General features: G+C 42.5%; 1 protein-coding gene across 1 annotated transcript in view; it reads left to right on the forward strand.

The window, feature by feature from the left end:
- DNAH3 (dynein axonemal heavy chain 3) overlaps positions 1–19,683 on the forward strand; it is a 167,115-nt gene that overhangs the window by 36,942 nt on the left and 110,490 nt on the right. The window contains exons 16-22 of the mRNA XM_034988127.1: positions 185–338; positions 1,132–1,276; positions 6,694–6,905; positions 11,287–11,378; positions 15,352–15,466; positions 17,781–17,897; positions 18,692–18,871. Coding sequence (XP_034844018.1) covers positions 185–338; positions 1,132–1,276; positions 6,694–6,905; positions 11,287–11,378; positions 15,352–15,466; positions 17,781–17,897; positions 18,692–18,871 — 1,015 coding nt within the window. The remainder of the gene's footprint in view (positions 1–184; positions 339–1,131; positions 1,277–6,693; positions 6,906–11,286; positions 11,379–15,351; positions 15,467–17,780; positions 17,898–18,691; positions 18,872–19,683) is intronic.

A 19,683-nucleotide genomic window follows, 5' to 3' on the forward strand; every position in this document is an offset into this window, starting at 1 on the left:
CCTCCTCAGCTGAACTCTACTGTGGAGAGTGCTCCTGTTCATCTAACCTAATATATATATATATTAATCTCATGCACCAGAAAATCAGATTCTCCCCAGGCTTGAATATGGGTGAGAAATTGCTGATATTTTGGATGTCAAAAGTGGAAAGTCCAAATGTGATTGGGCTGTCCTTTGCTTTTAGGTGCTCAGAATTTGAGACGCAACTTGAAGGCTACAACAAGGAACTGGAAGGGTTTAGGAAACGTGAAGTGATGAGCACAGAAGAAATGAAGAACAATGTTGAAAAGCTTAATGAGCTTTCAAAGAACCTAGATCAAGCACTGATGGAATTTGAGGTTTGGGGTCTTGGGGCCTGGGGTTGGAGACTTAATGACTGTCCTGCCCTGTTGGTTCTGCTTCTTGATTTTGGGTTTTCCTAACATCACCTGTCAGGTGGATAGTATTGATTGGTGAATTGACCAGTTCTTTCATTGGCGCTTTCAACTACCTTTTCTTACAACCCTACATTATACCAGCTTTTTTGTTAGTCATTGAGTACACAAAAAAGAAATTACAGGAAAATATTTGCTCACATACATTGAGTATTTATTATGTGCTCAACAATGTACAAAGGGCTTCTTATGCGATATATCCCTTAATACCCATAACAAACCTTTGGGGTGGGTACTGTTACTGTCCCCATTTATCTCTATCTAAAATAAGAGAACTAAGGCTTGGAAAAGCTAAGTAAATTGCCCTGAAGGTCAACTAGTAAGTTCTTTACCATTAAAGTTCTTATCTTTGAGGCAAGTCAGCCTAAGAAGGGGGGGCATCATGTAAACATCTGAAGTACATACGAAAATTGTGAATATGGGGATATGGATATGGTAGAATAGGATCAAAGATGATGGAGCAAGTAGCAAATTATCCTAGAGTTTCATCCAGCTAGATCTTAGCTGTCACAGCCCTCAGAGGTAACCCAGAGGGACTTTCTTACTTGAGTCCATGTCTTGTTTTCCTCTCTCGCTCTCCAGATGAATTTACATCTTCCTCAACTTGGTTTTCAAAGCACTGAGGGATTTGCCACAGTGGCCTTTAGGGTTCAGAAAACCAGCTGCCCAATAAACAGCATTCCCTTTTGCCCTGCAGTTGATCAATAAGGAGGAGGAACTGTTGGAAAAGGAGAAGAGTACCTTCCCTCTCCTGCAAGCCTTGATGACCAACAAAGTGCCTTACGAGCAGCTGTGGCTGACGACATACGAGTTCAGCATCAAGTCAGAGGAGTGGATGAACGGTACGCTCCAGGCTCAGTCTGCTGGGACATGGTGGCTGATGGGGTAGTGGGTCCACTACCAGGGGACACAACCCAGCCAGTTCTAGAACAGGATTGGACTTCAGATTTAAGCTACATTTGTTTTTTTAAATCATATTCTTTTTTTTTTTTAAGATTTTATTTATTTATTTGCGAGAGTGAATGAGAGAGAGACAGAGCACATGAGAGGGGGGAGGGTCAGAGGGAGAAGCAGACTCGGGACTCCAGGATCATGACCTGAGCCGAAGGCAGTCGCTCAACCAACTGAGCCACCCAGGCGCCCTTTAAATCATATTCTTATACTCTGGATTAACGCAGCCACACAGTCAAATTTTCCTGATGTGATAATGATGGAAAGTGGGGTTTGAAGAGCCAGACCTGTTGCCAGGGTATAATAGAAGAGGCAGCCACCCAGAGCCATAGATTGCAGAGAGGCAGAGGGGGTGGGGAAAATAAGATGGCCTTTCCACCCCTGTGCTACTTCAAGAAAGGCCAGAGTGCCACAGACATCTGTAAATTACTCCTCTTCTCTAGATCCTGGAGACTAGAGAGAATTGGAGGGGGTAAAGTCAACAGGACTTAATGATGATCTGATATGGGGCAGGGGTCAGGGAGGGAGAGGGAAGAACCTAGGGTGACATCCAGATTATTGGCCCAGGCAATTTGGTGGATATTGCCATCACTGAACAAGAGAAGTGACAGATTTATGGGGGGAAAAAGACCCATCAGCTTGAATATACCAAGTTCAAGGTGTCTGCAAACACCCAAATGGGAATATTAATTAGCAGCTGAGTATATCAGCCTGCAGTTAAGTTATATGTTTGGGGGGCAACTTATATTGGGGAATAATTGAGTGTAGATTACAATTAAAAGCCATGAATGATGTCACCTGGGGAGAGTGTATACAAGCAGAGGACAAACTCTGAGACCCTTAGAGCTGAGCCTGCAGTTTGCTTCAGGCACTTCGGTGTTATAAGCACACCTGTGGTGAACATCTTTGTTACCAGTTTAATGGATGCAATTCTGATCATTTTCTTAGGATAAATTCCCAAAAGTGAAATGGCTAGATCAAGGATCATGTGATGGAAATTATTAGGATTTTATTTATTTTTTATTTTTATTTTTTAAAGATTTTATTTATTTGACAGAGAGAGACACAGCGAGAGAGGGAACACAAGCAGGGGGAGTGGGAGAGGGAGAAGCAGGCCTCCCGCTGAGCAGGGAGCCCGATGCGGGGCTCGATCCCATGACCCTGGGATCATGACCTGAGCCAAAGGCAGACGCTTAACTGACTGAGCCACCCAGGTGCCCCGAAAATGATTAGGATTTTAAAAACTTGTTGTTAACTGTCTTCCAGAAAAGTTATGTTTTAATTTATTACCCTTCTAGCAGTATTTAAGAGTGCCCATTCTTCACACCCTTAACGAACCTGAGAATAATAGCTTTGAAAACTGTTTTTGCCAAATTATTTTTATCTTTATTTGCTGATTTAATATTTAAATTGGTATTTTCTTTTTCATTTAAAAAATTTTCATTTTCACTGGTGCTCTTAATTTTTCCAAGTAATCAGTCATATCTATACAATTATATTTTACCTTATTTATTTATTTGTATACCCCTTTTTTTACTCACTGTCCTGTGTTGACTAGCACTTCCAAAATAAACAGTGGTAATAATGGGCACCCTTGACTTACTCGTGATTTTAATGAGGGCTCTTGCAGAGTGTCACCTTAAACATGATGCTTTTTGTTGGTTTGAGATACAAAATTTTTATGGTGTTAGGGAAATATTTATAGCTTACGAAGTCTTTTTATTAGAGATCTTGTATTAAAAATTTTTTGCATTTAATTTTTTAATTTTAAATTCATACACAGCAAAAAGGACATTTTTGGCATATAGTTCTATAAATGTTAACACATATATAGATTCACCACAGTCAGAAAGCAGAAATTTGGGCGCCTGGGTGGCTCAGTTGGTTGAGCGACTGCCTTCGGCTCAGGTCATGATCCTGGGGTCCTGGGATCGAGTCCCACATCGGGCTCCCGGCTCGGCGGGAGGCCTGCTTCTCCCTCTCCCACTCCCCCTGCTTGTGTTCCTGCTCTCGCTGTCTCTGTCTCTGTCTCTGTCAAATAAATAAATAAAATCTTTAAAAAAAAAAAAAAAGAAAGCAGAAATTTCATCAGTTCAATAAAATTTCTTGTACTGCCCGCTCTGTAGTCACACTCTACCCCCAGCCAGAGGACCTGGCATTGTTGAGCTATTCATTGTTAAATAGTTTCCTCTTTTTGAGATTGTTATATAAATGGAATGATACAGTGTGTAACCTTTTGAGAGTGCTTGTTTCACACAGCAGACTACTTTGAGATTCATCCAAGTTATTGGTTATAACCATTGGTCCTTCCTTCCCTTTCATGCTGGGTAGTATTCCATTGCATGGATATACCAATTTGTTTACCCATTTACCCATTAGTGGATATTTGGGCTGTTTCCAGTTTTAGGCTGTTATGAATACAGCTGTTGTAAACATTCATGCATGAATTTTCATGTTGACATTAAGTTTTCATTCCTCTGGGGTAAATGCCCAGGAGTAGATTGCTGGGCTATATTTAATATATATAACTTTATTTCAAAAATGTCTTGTAATAGTAAAGTATCCCTAATTTCTCTCTTCCATCTGTTGTGTCATTTCTGTTATTCATTTCATCTGTATAAACTGTAATCATCAAATATATTGTTGTTACTGTTATTTTGAACAAACTGTTACTGTTAGATCAGCTAAGAATAAGAAAAATAAAAGTATTTATTTTACCTTCACTTATTCCTTCTCTAATGCTCTTCATTTCTTTACATAAGTCTGAGTTTCTGACAAATACTTTTCCTTCTTTCAAGAACTTCTTTTAACATTTCTTGCAAGGTAGGTCTACTGGCAACAAATTCCCTCAGTTTGTTTGTCTGAGAAAGTATTTGTTGCTCCTTCACTTTAGAACGATAATTTCTCAGGATAGAGAATTTTAATGTTGGTGGGGTTTTTTCTCTCAATAATTTCATTCCACTCTCTTCTTGTTTGTGTGGTTTCTGAGGAGAAGGGGAATGTAATGCTTATCTTTGCTCCTCTAAAAGTATAGTGGTTTCCCCCCGCCCTGGCTTTTTTCAAGTTTTTTCTTTAACTTTGATTTTCTACTGTTTGAATATAATATGTTTAGGTGTAGTTTTTGGCATTTGTCCTGGATCTGTGGCTTGGTATCTGACATTAATTTGGGGGGAAATTCCCAGTCATTGCTTCAAATATTTTCTCTGTTCTTTTCTCTTTATTCTCCTTCTGGTATTACCATTTCTTGTATGTTATATATCTTGTAGTTATCCCACAGTTCTTAGCCTCTGTTCCATTTTTTCCCCATCTTTTTTTCTTTTTAATTTTGGAAGTTTCTAATGATATATCCTCAAGCTCAAAGATTCTTTCCTCACCTGTGTCCAGTCTACTAATAGACCCATCAGATGTCTTTTCATTTTTGTTACAGTGTTTTTGCTCTCTTGCAAAGATTTGTTATTGCTGTTATTTATTTTTTTTAATTGTTTATTTTAGATAGAAAGCACACACACATTTGAGCAGGGGGAGGGGCAGACAGAGAGATGGAGAGAGAGAATCCTCAAGCAGACTCCCTACTGAGAGCAGAGCCCAATGCGGGGCTTAGTCCCATGACCCCAAGGTCATGACCTGAGCCAAATCAAGAGTCCGACGCTCAACTGACTGAGCTACCCAGGCGCCCCAGCTATTGCTATTCTTTAGATTTCTTGGATCATCTATATAAACAGTCATGACATTTGGAAAATTAAGACATTTTATTTCTTCTTTTCCAATCTGTGTGCCTCCTATTTCTTTCTCATGCCTCATCATACTGTCTAGGACTTTGTGATGTTGATTAGGAGTTAAAAGAGTGAAATCTTTGCCTTGTTCCTCATCTTAGGGAAAAAGTATTCCATCTTTCACCATTAACTATTAGGGATTTGTTTTGTTTTGGTTTGGTTTTTTAAAACCACTTTATTGTGGTATGATCGATGTGTAAAGAGCTGTGCATATTTCCAGTATACAAGAGTATAGTGGTAGTATAGGCTTTTCATAGACGCCCTTTATCAAACTTAGTAAGCTCCTTTCTATTCCTAGTTGGTTTAGAGGTTTTTATCATGAATGGATACTGAGTTGTGTCAGATGCTTTTTCCGCATCAATTGATATTATCATGTGATTTTCTTTTTTTAGACTGTTAATATAGGTTATTACAGGGGCACCTGGGTGGCTCAGTTGGTTAAGCGTCTGCCTTCGGCTCAGGTCATGATCCTGGAGTCCCAGGATCGAGTCCCACATCGGGCTCCCTGCTCAGTGGGGAGCCTGCTTCTCCCTCTGACCCTCCCCCCTCTCATGCTCTCTCTGTCTCTCATTCTGTCTCTCTCTCTCAAATAAATAAAAATCTTTAAATAAAAAAAATATATATATATAGTTTATTACATTGTTTGATTTTTCAAATATTAAACCAGCCTTGCATTCCCATGAAAACCCGAATTGGACATGATGTATGTGTTTTTATATATTGCCTGGACACTATGTACATTTCTTTTTCTTTTCAAAAAGTTTTAATTTTTGATTACTTACCTCAGAAATGTCAGGCTGATGAAGCATGTGAAATTAACAAGGCTTTATTTAGTCTCGGTAGCCATGAAAGAAAAATGTTTCTGAGTAAATTTGCAACATCCTGATGCAAGAGTTCATACTGATTTGAAATGTCCAAGGGGAAGAAAGAAGCAGCATGGAAGGATTTTGACTGAATGTGAAACCCAAATGCTAGAAGATCCCTATGAAGAAAAGGAGGAGAAGGAAATTAATATTTTGGAGTCCTTTTTTAAAATGAGGGGTCATTCTTTGTTTTTTAAAAAAAAAAATCTTAAGATAATTTCAAACTTACATAAAAATTGCCAGAGCTGTACGAAGAACCCCCCCATCCCCCAACTGTCAATATTTCACAGCATTTGTGGAACACCTTTACTGCTTCTATAATAGCATCTACAACCACCGCTAACAGTCGGTTCCCTAACTGCACTTGCATTACATGCCAGATACTGTGTTTGCCCCTTAGCTCACTTAATGTTCACGATCACCTGCCAGGGTGCCCATTATTACCCCTGTATCATAGGTAACACAGTTGAGGCTTAGAAAAGTTCAGGAAAACACCCCCAGGGTTTCATTGGCTAAGGGGAGCATTCAGATCCAGACCCAACTCCAAATCCCGTGCCTGTTCCAATATCCATACCATAGGCACCATTCTAATTTCAGGGACTTAAAAGTGCACATGACTAACATCCACTTGGTGGGTCTGACCCTTCCCTCATCCCATGTTTTCTATTTCAGGACCCCTCTTTTTGCTGAATGCTGAGGAGATCTCCGAGGAAATAGGGAATATGTGGAGAACGATATATAAATTGACCAAGACCCTACCTGATGTACCTGCACCCAGGCGGTTAGCAGAGAATGTGAAAGTCAAGATTGAAAAATTCAAGCAGCACATCCCCATCCTCAGCATCTCCTGCAACCCAGGAATGAAGGACCGGCACTGGCAACAGGTCCCTGTCACCGTCCACCCCTACCCAGCCCAATCCATACACAATCTCTACCTGGTTCTGGTAGCCCTTTGGAAGGCAGGAACCAATACTGGGTCAAGGTTCTCCTTTCTGAAAGGGAGAATCTACTTGAGGCTAAACAGGCAGTAATGGGAGGGGGGAGGGAACAGGCAGAATAGGGGCTGAAATGCCTGCCTCTTCACATGAACAGGCTGACCCTTTTTTGGGGGACCCCATTGCTGATGGTTGAGTATTGCTCCAGCCAGCGGCCACAGAGTCTCTCCTTGTCTGCCTACCTAAGCAAATGCCTGCTCAGGGTCCTAAAGGGTGATAAGGGCATTGAATTACAGTGGGAGGGACCTTGATTTGTCCCTTAACCTAGGACAGACAAAAGAGAAAGCCACACCTTTTTCAGGGGCTTCCTGACAATGCCAGATGGTTTCTGCTTGCGCTGACTCTACTGTAGAGCCTCATTGTCCAACAGGCTATGTTCAGAAATAACATTTCACTCTTCTTTCAGCCCTTTGAGTCTATAAATGAGAATAATAAATATTCTCCCTAAAAATAGTTGGGACTTTTATAAGCAGCCAAGTGTGAGGGTGATAAGTGCGGTGTGAACACTAAGCAGAAAAAAGAAAACTCACTGTGTTTCTAAAATAATCATCATATTCAAGGGCTAGCAATGGCCTTGAAACGTCCTCTACCAAGGAGTTGCTCTGTGTGGAGGTGGAGATGAGACTGGATCTCCATAGGCAGCTTTCTCTATGATTTGGCCTGGAATTCTTCTCTGGGAACCATGCACAAGACTGTAGGACAAGTCTCTGGAAGGACCCAATCTGAGAGCACACACCCATTACCTTTCAGAGAATGAAGTCTGAGCTAGGAGCATTTTGATCTCTCTGGGAATACAGAGATCTTGATACGTGAGAGATTCTGGAGTTTTCTGTAAAAAGGAACTGCTTTTAATTTCCCAGAAAGCCTTGAAGCTCAACACCTAAGCAAAGGATGTAAAGGAGGGCAGGGGAGAGGTCACCTGAGTAGACTTCTGGTCTTGTACTGCCCCAGCAGAGGGGTCTGCACTGCGACAGCTGCCCCCACTTACAGGTGCTCATAGGGTCCCTCTCCCCATGGACCTAGCCTTACTAGAGCTTTGACCCATTTGGAGGGCTGGGGAGGTTGGATAGGCAAGTGGCCTTTGGTAGTGCTAGGTGTCTCCATGAGATGACACTTAAAGAAATTGCCCTGGTCAGTGGCACATTTAAACAACCCTCCCAGGAGACTCAGAAGGCGGTCTTCTCTACCTGATGCTTCCCCTGTGATGACACTCTTCTCACATGTGGGCACTTTAAAAATCCCAACGATTCCTAGACATTCATAATTCTCATTTACAGATCACTCAGATGGACAGATTGGAAAAACTCCTTAGAATTAAAAGAGCAATAGCAGTAATAGCTCGAACATATTGAATACCAACTATGAACTAGGTATTGTGTTGTAGACTTTGTGTGGATTCCCTCATTTTATCCTCCCAGCAACCCTTTGAAGCAGGGACTATCATTGTCTCCATTTCACAGTTTATAAGAAAACTGAGGCTTAGAGAGAGTAAGTAAATTGTCATGTGGCTAGTAAGTGGTGAGAGAGGGAATTGGAATCTAGATCTGTTTGGGGGAAACGCGACAAGAAATATCAGGTTAAAGGGGATAGTATGCCGTAGATAAGAGTGGACTCTAGCCCCAGCATGGTGGCTCCTGAGTAATGAGCCCCTAAAGTGGAAACCCAGTGGCCTGAACAGTTAAAAGTGAGCTCAGAAAGGAGAGAGGTCACCAGATACACACAGGGCTGCCCCCACTCAGAGCCACTTCCTGCCTGCACTGTAGGTCAAACCACAGGCCACCCCAGTGATAGCTACTGGCCTGGGGAAGCCATTCTCTGCCCTGATGCCTAACTCAGGAAATCCATTTGCACAGATTCTGGCTCTGGCAGGGGACTCTGAAGGTTAAACCACCTCTAGCTCTTAAGGCTACAGGATGGATCTTCCGGGGACATAGGGTGTGGGGCAGCTGTGCTGTGGTTTTTGACCATTTCCCAGAACTTAAGCAGGAAGGGCTAGTCGCTCAGTTTGGGGCACAGACAGCAGCAAAAAGGTTGCTACTGTGGTTTAAAACAAGATGGAACAGGGTGACATTTGACCTTAAGAGGAAACCACACTGATGTGTACCAAAGCTGGCCCTCTAGGACAGTGCTGCCCAAAGAAAATAATACAAGCCATATGTCCAATTTTGAAGTTTCTTGTAGCCATATTAAAAAAAAAGCACAAACAGGAGAAATAAATTTTATGAATATATTTTATTTAACCAAACATATTCAAAATATTGTTATTCAATAGGTAATCAATGTAAAAATGTTAATGTGATCTCTCACATTTTTCATACTAAGTTCTTGAAATGTGGTATGCTTTCACACTTAGAGCACATCTCAGTTTGGGCTAGTCACATTTCAAGTACTCAATAGCCACAAGAAGCTAGCGGCTCCATATTGGACAGAGCAACCAATTCTCTCTCTCTCTCATTCTCTTTGAATTAGAAAACCAGATGCTTTGTTAGTCTCTGTAATTAACAAAAGCAATTAAAAAAACACAAAACTACCAATCTCTGAGTCTTTCCTATGGGCCAAGTACTATGCCAAGTCCTTTGCATAGTTATGTCATTTAATCCTAGAGAGAGTATGTGTTCTAAGGTGTACTTTCAGGTATTAGAGAATAAATCAAAGTCCAGGGTCACCAGGAACAGTTGTGCAGGTTGTACACTCCACAACTCTGGGGAATGCAGTTTTTGTGAACTACAGTGTGAAATGTATTTTTTAGAGTTATGCAGTATATAACCCTCACAACTATACATAGAAGACCTGAGAGACCCACTAGATATGATGGAGAAGATCTTTTTAGGCAGAACTGGGTCCAAGTCCCAATTCTGCCATTTATTAGCCGAATGGTCTTGGACAAGATGCTTATTTTCTTTGTCTCAGTTTCCTTATATGTAAAACAGGAATAATAATACATTAGTATCTTCCACATCATATTGGGGGGATGAAATAAGTGCATAAAGTTCTTAAAACACTGCCTACTTCATAGTGGCCCTCAATAAATGTTAATTAATTCTATGATTTCCATTATCTTAGGGGTCCTCCAGGTGTCCTCAGGCCCTGCTTTCATTCCATAATAGTTACTGATGCCTATTAAATGCCACTCCTAGGGACACATGGTTAAATAAGATAGAACAGGCCCCAGCTCTCATATTCCTTCTTGCTCAGACATCCCGTAGTCCTCCTGGGGCTGGACAGAGACAAAATGGGGCAGTAGGTGAGGTTTCTCCTAGAGCCTCATTCTCCTTCAGGTCTTCCTACTCCTCTTGAGCGCATGGAACCCTCATCCTCCCCAGATCTCTCAGTCCTTGAGAGAAGTGTTCAAATCCATCAGAGACTTCACGTGAGACCTCCTTCAGGGTTATTTTCACTTAAAAAAACAAGCTTGGGGTAGTATTTACACCAAAGGCATGGGCACAATGAGTGCTAACCATTCCACCAATTTAGCATGCTGGGGTGGAAAGGAAGATATTTGGGCAGAGGGTTCCTCCCTTCCCAGCATCCTCAGATTGCAGAATTGGGGGGTCTGCCTATCCCATGTACTCATGACTCTCTCCTTTTACTCAGCAAACACTTACTGCAGCTTCTGTCATAGACCAGACTTTGCACTAGGCTCTAGGAGCACAAAAACAAACCAGATCCGGTTCCACCCGACAGGGTGCTCACAAGTTGGCACTAGGCAAGTGGTGGTGGGCAGTGATCCCCAGTAAACCAGATAGAATGCAATGTGGGCCCTAGGCTGCCTCCCACATTTTTAGACCTGCACCATCCAATTCAATAGCCACTACCTATTTACACATCTATTTGAATTTAAGTAAAACAAAATAAAAATTAAAAATCAGTTCTTTCCATGAGAGGCGATGGACTCTGAAAAACAAACAGGGTTCTAGAGGGGAGGGGGGTGGGAGGATGGGTTAGCCTGGTGGTGGGTATTGAGGAGGGCACATTCTGCATGGAGCACTGGGTGTTATGCACAAACAATGAATCATGGAACACTTCATCTAAAACTAATGATGTAATGTATGGGGATTAACATAAGAATAAAAAAAAAAAGAAAAGAACTGAAAAAAAAAAATCAGTTCTTCCGTCACACTGGCCACATTTCCAGGGTTCAATGGCCAAATGTGACGGCGGCTACTGTAAGGGACGGTGCAGAGTAGAACATTTCAAACACCATGGAAAATCTACTGGCCGGTGCTACTACCTTGGACAATATGCATTTGTTTTCCTCTCTTTTCTGCAGATCAGTGAGATTGTCGGCTCTGAAATAAAACCCACAGAAACAACTTGCCTCTCAAATATGCTGGAATACGGGTTCAGCAAATTCATTGACAAGTAAGACTCCTCTTCCCTGCTTGAGGAAGCTTTTCAGTCAGAGTATCTGACTTCCCACAGGATATGACTGGCCTCCTATCAGGCTGTTTTTCTCCTTCTGGTTCAGGGTGACTTAAGTGTTTTTAGTAACCTCCCCCTCAAGTGACTAGCTATTGGTGAAACTCACTTTCAGTTGCTGAGTAGATGACAGATTGTGACTAGAAAATTGAATCGAAGATTTTATTTCGAAGGGAAATTAAAAAAAAAAAAAGTTCTTGGAAACTGAGCTCCAAGCCCAGGTCTCAGTGACTTCAGGTAAAACCATTCCACCTTTCTGGGCTTCAGTTTCCCCTTTTAAACAAACAACAGTAAACAGGAGTGGCTCTTTGAGCCCTTAGGAGTCCGAGAAACAGGGTCAAGTGAGAGAATTCTTCACTTGCTTTCTCCTTTTCTCCAAATGCCCCTGGAGTCTGTGTGCAGGAATCGGTGCTATTAGAATTGTTTTTAGGACCAGATATTCTGAGGACTCTGATGGTTTGTCCACACCTCCTTCAGGGCTGAGGATGGGAGATGCTGTATTTCCTGGACCAGAATCCCTGTTAGACAGCTGGGTTCAGGTCTAACTCAACACACATGCTTCTCTGGGTGTGGCCCCACACCAGCTGCATCGGCGTCACCTGGGAACTTGTTAGAAATGCATGTTCCCAGGCCCCACCCCAGTCTGCTAAATCATAAATTCTGGGCATAGACCCTGAAGTCTGTGTTTTAACCAGTTTTTCAGGTCAGCACTTCCAGTACAGGAGCCACCAACCACATATTACTGAGCCCTTGAAATGAAACTATTCTGAGCTAGAGATGCTGGAAGTATAAACAGGGGCTGGATTTCAAAGGCTTATTAAGGGGAAAAAAAAAAAAAACAGGGCGCTTGGGTGGCTCAGATGGTTAAGCGTCTGCCTTCGGCTCAGGTCATGATCCCAGGGTCCTGGGATCGAGTCCCGCATCGGGCTCCCTGCTTCTTGGGAGCCTGCTTCTCCCTCTGCCTCTCTCTCAATCTCTCTCTCATGAATAAATAAATAAAATCTTTAAAAAAAAATCTAATAAGTTTTAATATTGGTAACATGTTGAAATGGTAATATTTTGGATACACTGTGTTAAATTGTTAAATTATTAAAAGTAATTTCCCATTTCTTTTTTACTTTTTAAAAATATGGTGCCTGGAAACTTTAAAGTGAGGTATTTATTTCAAATGGGCAGCACTGCTCCAGGTGATTCTGATGCATGACAGAGTTTGGAATCCCTTCTCTATTCTTGTGGGGATAATGGGTCTAATCTAAGGTGCTCCCAGGCCCCCAATACCACCATTACAGGCTCTCTTTGAGGAGCGGCCTGGAGACATGAGCCTTTCTACCAGGTGTAAGTTATTTCATTAAAAGGCCACATTTTTCCCCTTTAAGATATTTCTAAGAGATACCAACTATTGAACATTTATCCTGCACCAGGCATTTAATAAACATTAACCAACTTCTCCATCACTATAACCTAATACTGTAGCTACTATTATTATTCCTGTTTTACAGATGAGGAAATAAGTTGATTTGAATGATTAGGTAACTAGCCAGAGGTCACAGTAGTAACCGAAAGAACCAAGACCTGAGCCCAGACTTGGCTGACTCCAGAGCCTTAACCATTACCCTGTACTGCCTAAAGAATAAACCAATCTAAGGAGACCGAAACCAAGCAAACACACAGCAGCTCTGCCACTTCCCATGCCAGTGGGCTCAACTGTGACAAACCCAAATGTGGTGACACCTTGGCTAAGTTGTTTACCTCTGTGTGTCTCAGTCTCCTTATCTGTAAAATGGGAAGAAGAATAGTAGCTGGCTGATTAGAGTTATGGTGGGGATTGTGACATAAGGCATGTAACCTGAACTGAGTTAACATCGAAGTTCTCGGCCACTACCTGTGAGTGAGATGTGACGTCCACCTGTGCCCCACCATCCCATAGTTAATGCGGCTTTATCACGTGGCACACAGTTCATGAGCTGCTTTAGCACATTTGGGTAAGGTCAACTCTTGACGGCCCTCAAGGACTCCCAAACTCATTAGTCCTTCCCCTGTGCAATTATTTGCATAATTATAAGTCACAAAGCATGTTGCAAACATTTCACTTAATTATACCAGCAACCCCTGATGTATGCAGATGGGGGCTGAAAGCCTGTCAAGTGACTTGGTCACGGCCACACAGCTAGCCTCCTTGTGTCACACCCACCTGGGTTGGCACCTGCCTCTATTAATTATTTCCTACATGCACACTCATTGTGGTCATCTCCCAAGAAGGCCACGTTTAGGATGATGACCCTGCTGCGGAGGTCTTGATTAGTCATTCTTGGGAATGTGCCTCATCCACTGCTCTGAATGAGGCTGTATGAGAGTTCTCAGCTCTGTTTAGTTGGCCCTATTTGGCTGACTACATGTGAATAATTCTCTTGCTCCTTCTGACAAGGAGAGAGGAAAAGGCACATTGTGGGGGAGGAAGAAACATTGGATTAAAAGCCAGAGGAACTGGTGTCTAGACCTGGTACCAGCACTCCCCAGCTGCAAGTGTGGCTCTGGGCACATCACTTGCTTCATCTGGGCTTCGGTTTCCTGTAAAGACCAGATTGTCTCTTCTGCAGTTGGGCTTGCAATGAAAGACAAGTGCTGAGGCAGAGAGAATAATCCCTCCTTCTCCTTCCAAGAACTTGGCTTCCGGGTTCTTCCCAATTCCAGGCCACACCTGAGTTTAGGACCCATCTCTCCTTGTGGAAACAAAAAGAAAGGAACTTGTCTTTCCCCTTTCTATGGAACAGAGGGGCTATAGATGTGGACCCAGCATATCAGGAAAAATAGCAGTGGTTTTTAAAAAGGTAGGGATGGGGGTACCTGGCTGGTTCAGTTGGTAGAGCATGTGACTTGATCTTGGGGTTGTGAGTTTGAACCCCACAGCTGGGGACATCCCCACCCCCACTAGGAGACATTTGACAATATTTGGAGACACTTTTGGTTGCCACAACTGACAAGAGGTGGGAACATGGGGAGTCTGCTACTGGCATCTCGTGAGTAGAGCCCAGGGATGCTACTGAAGATCCTACAATGTACAGGACAGCCCCCCTCTCCCAACAAAGAATTAATTATCCACCCTGTATTAGCTTGCTAGGGCTGCTATAATGACTGGGTGGCTTAAACAACAGAAATATTTTCTCCTAGTTCTCGAGGCTGGAAGTTCAAGATCAAGGCATTGGCAGAATTGGTTTCTTCTGAGGTCTCTCTTTTTCGCTTGCAGAAGGCTACCTTCTCCCTGTATCCTCACATGGTTTTCCCTCTGCATGTGTCCGTCTTAATCTCCTTTTCTTATAAGGACACCAGTCATATTGGATTAGGACCCACCCTAATGACCTCATTTTAACTAAACTACCTCTTTTGTAAAATTTTAATTCCAGTGTGATGAGCACTGGGTGTTATATGCAACTGATAAGTTATTGAACACTCCATCTGAAGCTAATGATGTACTGTATGTTGTAATTGAATTTAAATAAAAAATCTTAAAAATAATAAAATTTTAATTCCAGTATAGTTAACAGTGTTATATTAGTTTCAGGTGTACAATATAGTGATCAACAACTCTATATGTTCCTCAGTAACTGAACCACCTCATTAAAGACCCTATCTCAAAGAGGGAATCTCACATTCTAGGATACTGGAGTTTAGGACATCAAAACATGATTTTGGGGGAAAAAACAATTCAGCCCAAAACAGCCCACAGGCTGCTAGCACAGAGGATAAGAAACCTTGCGAAACATTGGAGCTAGCTGGCACATCTTAGAGTTGGATAGTAAACATTTTAGTAAAATTAAGGGCCTTTTGAATTTGTCTTCAGGGTGAACCGAAATTCCTCCTTTGCTGTGTTTTCATTGCCCTCCTCCCGTTGACATTGCTGTTGCTGTGTTCTCTTTAGACTGGAGCCCATTGGTGCAGCCGCCAGTAAGGAATACTCTCTGGAGAAAAACTTGGAGAAAATGAAGTCAGATTGGGTTAACATGACATTCAACTTCGTGAAGTACAGGGACACTGTGAGTGTCAGTCCCACTGCCCAGCCCCCTGAGAGCAGCCCGTTTATTATGTAGTAGCTTACAGAGTGGAGTCATTCAGATATGCAACAGAGCTCAGGAAGGAAGGATCCCTAACATCTTTTTTTTTTTGTAATTTATTTTTATTGAGATATAATTGACATGCAACATTGTACACATTTAACGTGCACAAGTGTTGATTTGATACATTTATGTATTACAATATGATCACCACCCTAGTGTTAGCTAGCACTGTGATGTCACATAATTATCATTTCTTTTTTGTGGTGGGAACAATTAGGATCAGTCTCTTAGCAACTTTTGAGTTTTTAATGCGGCCTTGTTGTCTATAATCACTATGCTGTGCATTAGATTGTGTCCACCCATCTGCCTTCATGTGCCAGTTATTCTTTCTTCCAGGCCCCACAGGAAGGGTGCATTTTTTAAATGAGAAAGGCCTTTTGATTCAGAGCAACAAGCTTTCTCAGTGAAAAGGAACTGAACAAGACTGCTGAACTAGCACACCCCAGGGAGGGCTTCCCCACCCCTGTCCTTCAGAAGCATACCTGGGTAGGGGCGCCTAGGTGGCTCAGTCATTAAGCATCTGCCTTCCGCTCAGGTCATGGTCCCAGGGTCCTGGGATGGAGCCCCACATCGGGCTCCCTGCTCGGCGGGAAGCCTGTTTCTCCCTCTCCCACTCCCCCTGCTTGTGTTCCCTCTCTTGCTGTGTCTCTCTCTGTGAAATAAATAAATAAAATCTTTATTAAAAAAGAAGAAGAAGAAGCATACCTGGGTAAACAATGCTTAAAGCATCTCAAAACAAAATACATATATATATTTTTTTCAGGCACCCCTGTTTTTTCTAACGTGCAGTGCAGATTGAGAATCTCCCTGTCCCCCAGGCTGCATGTTACCTTTTTGTGACTTCTCCACTGCTTTACTTTGAATGGTCGCGATGCCTTGATTTCATGTGGATAAGAACTGGAGCTGAGCCAATGGAAGGGAAAAGAACTGGGGCCTCTCTCAGCAAGACCAGGCAACCGAGGGTACCAGCAGCTTGGTGCCACACTGCCTGATGGGATTAGATACTGCTGGAGGCTGTTGGGCTGGGGTGAGGGGTTGAGCTGGGGAACCTGGGAACAGCTCAGTTGCACCTGGCCCATCTTGAGAGTTTTTGAGTGATGCAGCTAATAGACAAGGATTGACAGTGGGAGGGAGTCACAGTATCATTTTATTAAGAACTAGACACACCTTCCAGTGCAGAGCTACTGGTAGAAGGTAGATGAGAGAATATATCCTAGCCCCAATTTAACCATCCAGATGTAGGCTTCAAGGAAGTGAAAACAGAGCCAGAAAGGCCAGACCCTTCTCAGCTTGCTCACCAAGGTGGCCCAGGAGAAAGAGTGCCATTCATAGGAGCTCTGACCTTCAAGGCACAGTAACCTGAACGACTAGTAAAAAATGGCCCCCTTAGAGTATAGGCAGAGGTTCCCAAACTTTTTTCTGTTTGTGGTGCCTTTTGTGTCTTAGTACTTTTTTCATAGTTCCCCTCCCTGGGCCAAAAGAAATTCCTAACAGCTTTGTTTATGAAGTAATTAGGTTCAAACAACTTTAGTAAGTATTTGTATCCTATCAACAACTGTTTTTTAAGAATACATATAAATTGAAAGAAAAAAACATTTGTATTTCCTTTTTGAATGAAACTGCTGAGTTTGCTGCAGTGCCCAGGAGCCCCTCAGCACACAGTTTAGGAACCACAGGTCAAGGGCCAGTCAGATTAGCAGTTGATCCTACCTGAGGATCAGCTTGCCAGCAAAGCAAGTGGACAAGGAAGTAGGAACATAGAGAAAGGAATAGAACATGCTCCCCCTCCCCCACCCCATCCCCAACAGATACTAGTTGCAGGTATGGGCTGGGACCGTATTTGATTTCTGCAAAGGAGGTCGAGAATAAATGTCTTTAAGAAAACTTTCAGGGAAGGGTGTCTGGGTGGCTCAGTCAGTTAAGCATCTGCCTCAGGTCCGTGATCCTGGGGTCCTGGGATCCAGCCTCACGTTGGGCCCCCTACTCAGTGGGGAGCCTGCTTCTCCCTCTCCTTCTACCCCTCCCTCTGCTTGTGTGCTCTCTCTCTCATAAATAAAATCTTAAAAAAAAAAAAAAAAGGAACACTTTGAAGGAAGAAAATAGAAATTCCATCCTCTGTGAGACAGATTTCTGCCCCACTTGGGTGGATATCTGAGCTGTGGGGCTTTTGGAGATCAGCATGAAAAGTGGGGGGTCTTGTGGTTTTGACAGCTCAGGAAATCTTTCTTTGCAGGATACAAGCATCTTGTGCGCAGTTGATGACATTCAGCTGTTACTTGATGATCACGTGATAAAGACCCAGACCATGTGTGGCTCCCCATTCATCAAACCAATAGAAGCAGAATGCCGGGTAAGAGGAATGAGGTTGAAGGTTTGTGATGTCTCATTAGCTTTGGGTTTGTTGGAGGAGGGAGAAGGTTTTTAAGTTCAGTTAACAAAGAAGCTCAGTTTTTCCTGATTGGAAAAATAAATAACACAAGACTGAAAGCAATAACCATCCAAGTAAGCATATGGCACGCTGAGCCTTTGCAACAGTCTGCCAAAAGAGAAGATGAGATGATTTTAATGCTCTGAATAAAAATACATTTGGAAAGTATTTTATGGGCTAGAGTAATCTAGAATGTAAACTACACAAGGGTATGGTTTTGGCCTCCTCTGCTCATTGTTTATAGAAATGGCTAAGGGCACAGACTCTGGAGCCAGACTGCCTGGGTTCAGATTCTGGCTTCACCCCTTGTGTGACCTTGGACAAGTTACTTGAACTGTTGTATGTCCATTTCTGCATCTGTACAATGAGATTTATAAAAATATCTCCCTCATAAATACGTTGGATTAATTGGTTTCACATATATAAAGCACTCAGACCGTCACTTGTCACAGGGTAAGCATTGTGGCGCCTATTATTATTATTATTCCACTAGAAAAAGAACTACATGAGGGCAAGGACTCTTGTTGGTTACTTTCATTGCTGAATCCACGTTGCCTAGAACAATGACCAGAACATAAGGGCAAATACTGAATAAGAATTTGCTAAACAAGTGAATGAGCAAATAAATGAATGAATCCATCCAATTTGTTCAGTCAGTGGGCTTGTGTTGCAGAGTGGCAGATTAATGACTCAGATATGAAATGCTAAATTCACAGAAGTGGGAAGAAAAGCTGGTTCGTGTGCAGGAAATTTTGGATGCCTGGTTGAAATGCCAAGCCACCTGGCTGTACCTGGAACCGATCTTCAGTTCAGAGGACATCATAGCCCAGATGCCAGAAGAAGGCAGGAAATTTGCCATCGTTGATAGTTACTGGAAATCACTCATGTCCCATGCAGTAAGTTTTTACTCCCTAGCACACCTCACCATCAGGAATGTGGGATGCCATACAGATGTTCCTCATTGTGCATCATAGCCATATCCCTTGAAATGTATAAGTAAACTAGACTTTTTCAATATTTTTATAAATTTTTTTATAATTTTGAAACTTATTGTTACTAAAAATTGGAACCTAGAACTATGTAATACAGAGAATGGAGGCCTTTTGAAAGCCCACCTCCCAAGAGGCAACTCTTAGCAGTCTGTATAACTTAGCTCTCATTCCTAACAAGGTAGGAGACTCTCTCACAGGATAATGCAATAAAACTTTCATAGACTGAGGATCATTTTAGAATTTAAATTCTCCTCCATATTCAGTTACTTATTAAACAAATGTTTGTTTGGTACCCAGCATTGAATTAACAGTCAGAAAATACTTGAAGATGCCTAGAATGTGATTTCTGCCTTCATAGAATTCACTGTCTTGTGAGGAGAGAGTCTTAGGTAAATAGGAGAGCTATAGTAGAAGTATATACAAATAGCTTTTAGAACACAGGAGAGTGGTATAGTTGTCTGGGAGTGTCAAGGAAGGCCTCCAAAGGGGGCGACATTGGAAACAAGCCTTGAAGAATGAGTTCACTGGGCGTACAAGGCAATCAGGAGTATCTATTAAGAGATGATATCTTGGGGCGCCTGGGTGGCTCATTCGTTAAGCGTCTGCCTTCCGCTCAGGTCATGATCCCAGGGTCCTGGGATCGAGCCCCCACATCGAGCCCCCACATCAGGCTCCCTGCTCCGCGGGAAGCCTGCTTCTCCCTCTCCCACTCCCCC

This window comes from Mirounga leonina, unplaced genomic scaffold (assembly GCF_011800145.1).
Source record: "Mirounga leonina isolate KUSES-001 unplaced genomic scaffold, KU_Mleo_1.0 Mir_448, whole genome shotgun sequence".
Lineage (NCBI taxonomy): Eukaryota > Metazoa > Chordata > Mammalia > Carnivora > Phocidae > Mirounga > Mirounga leonina.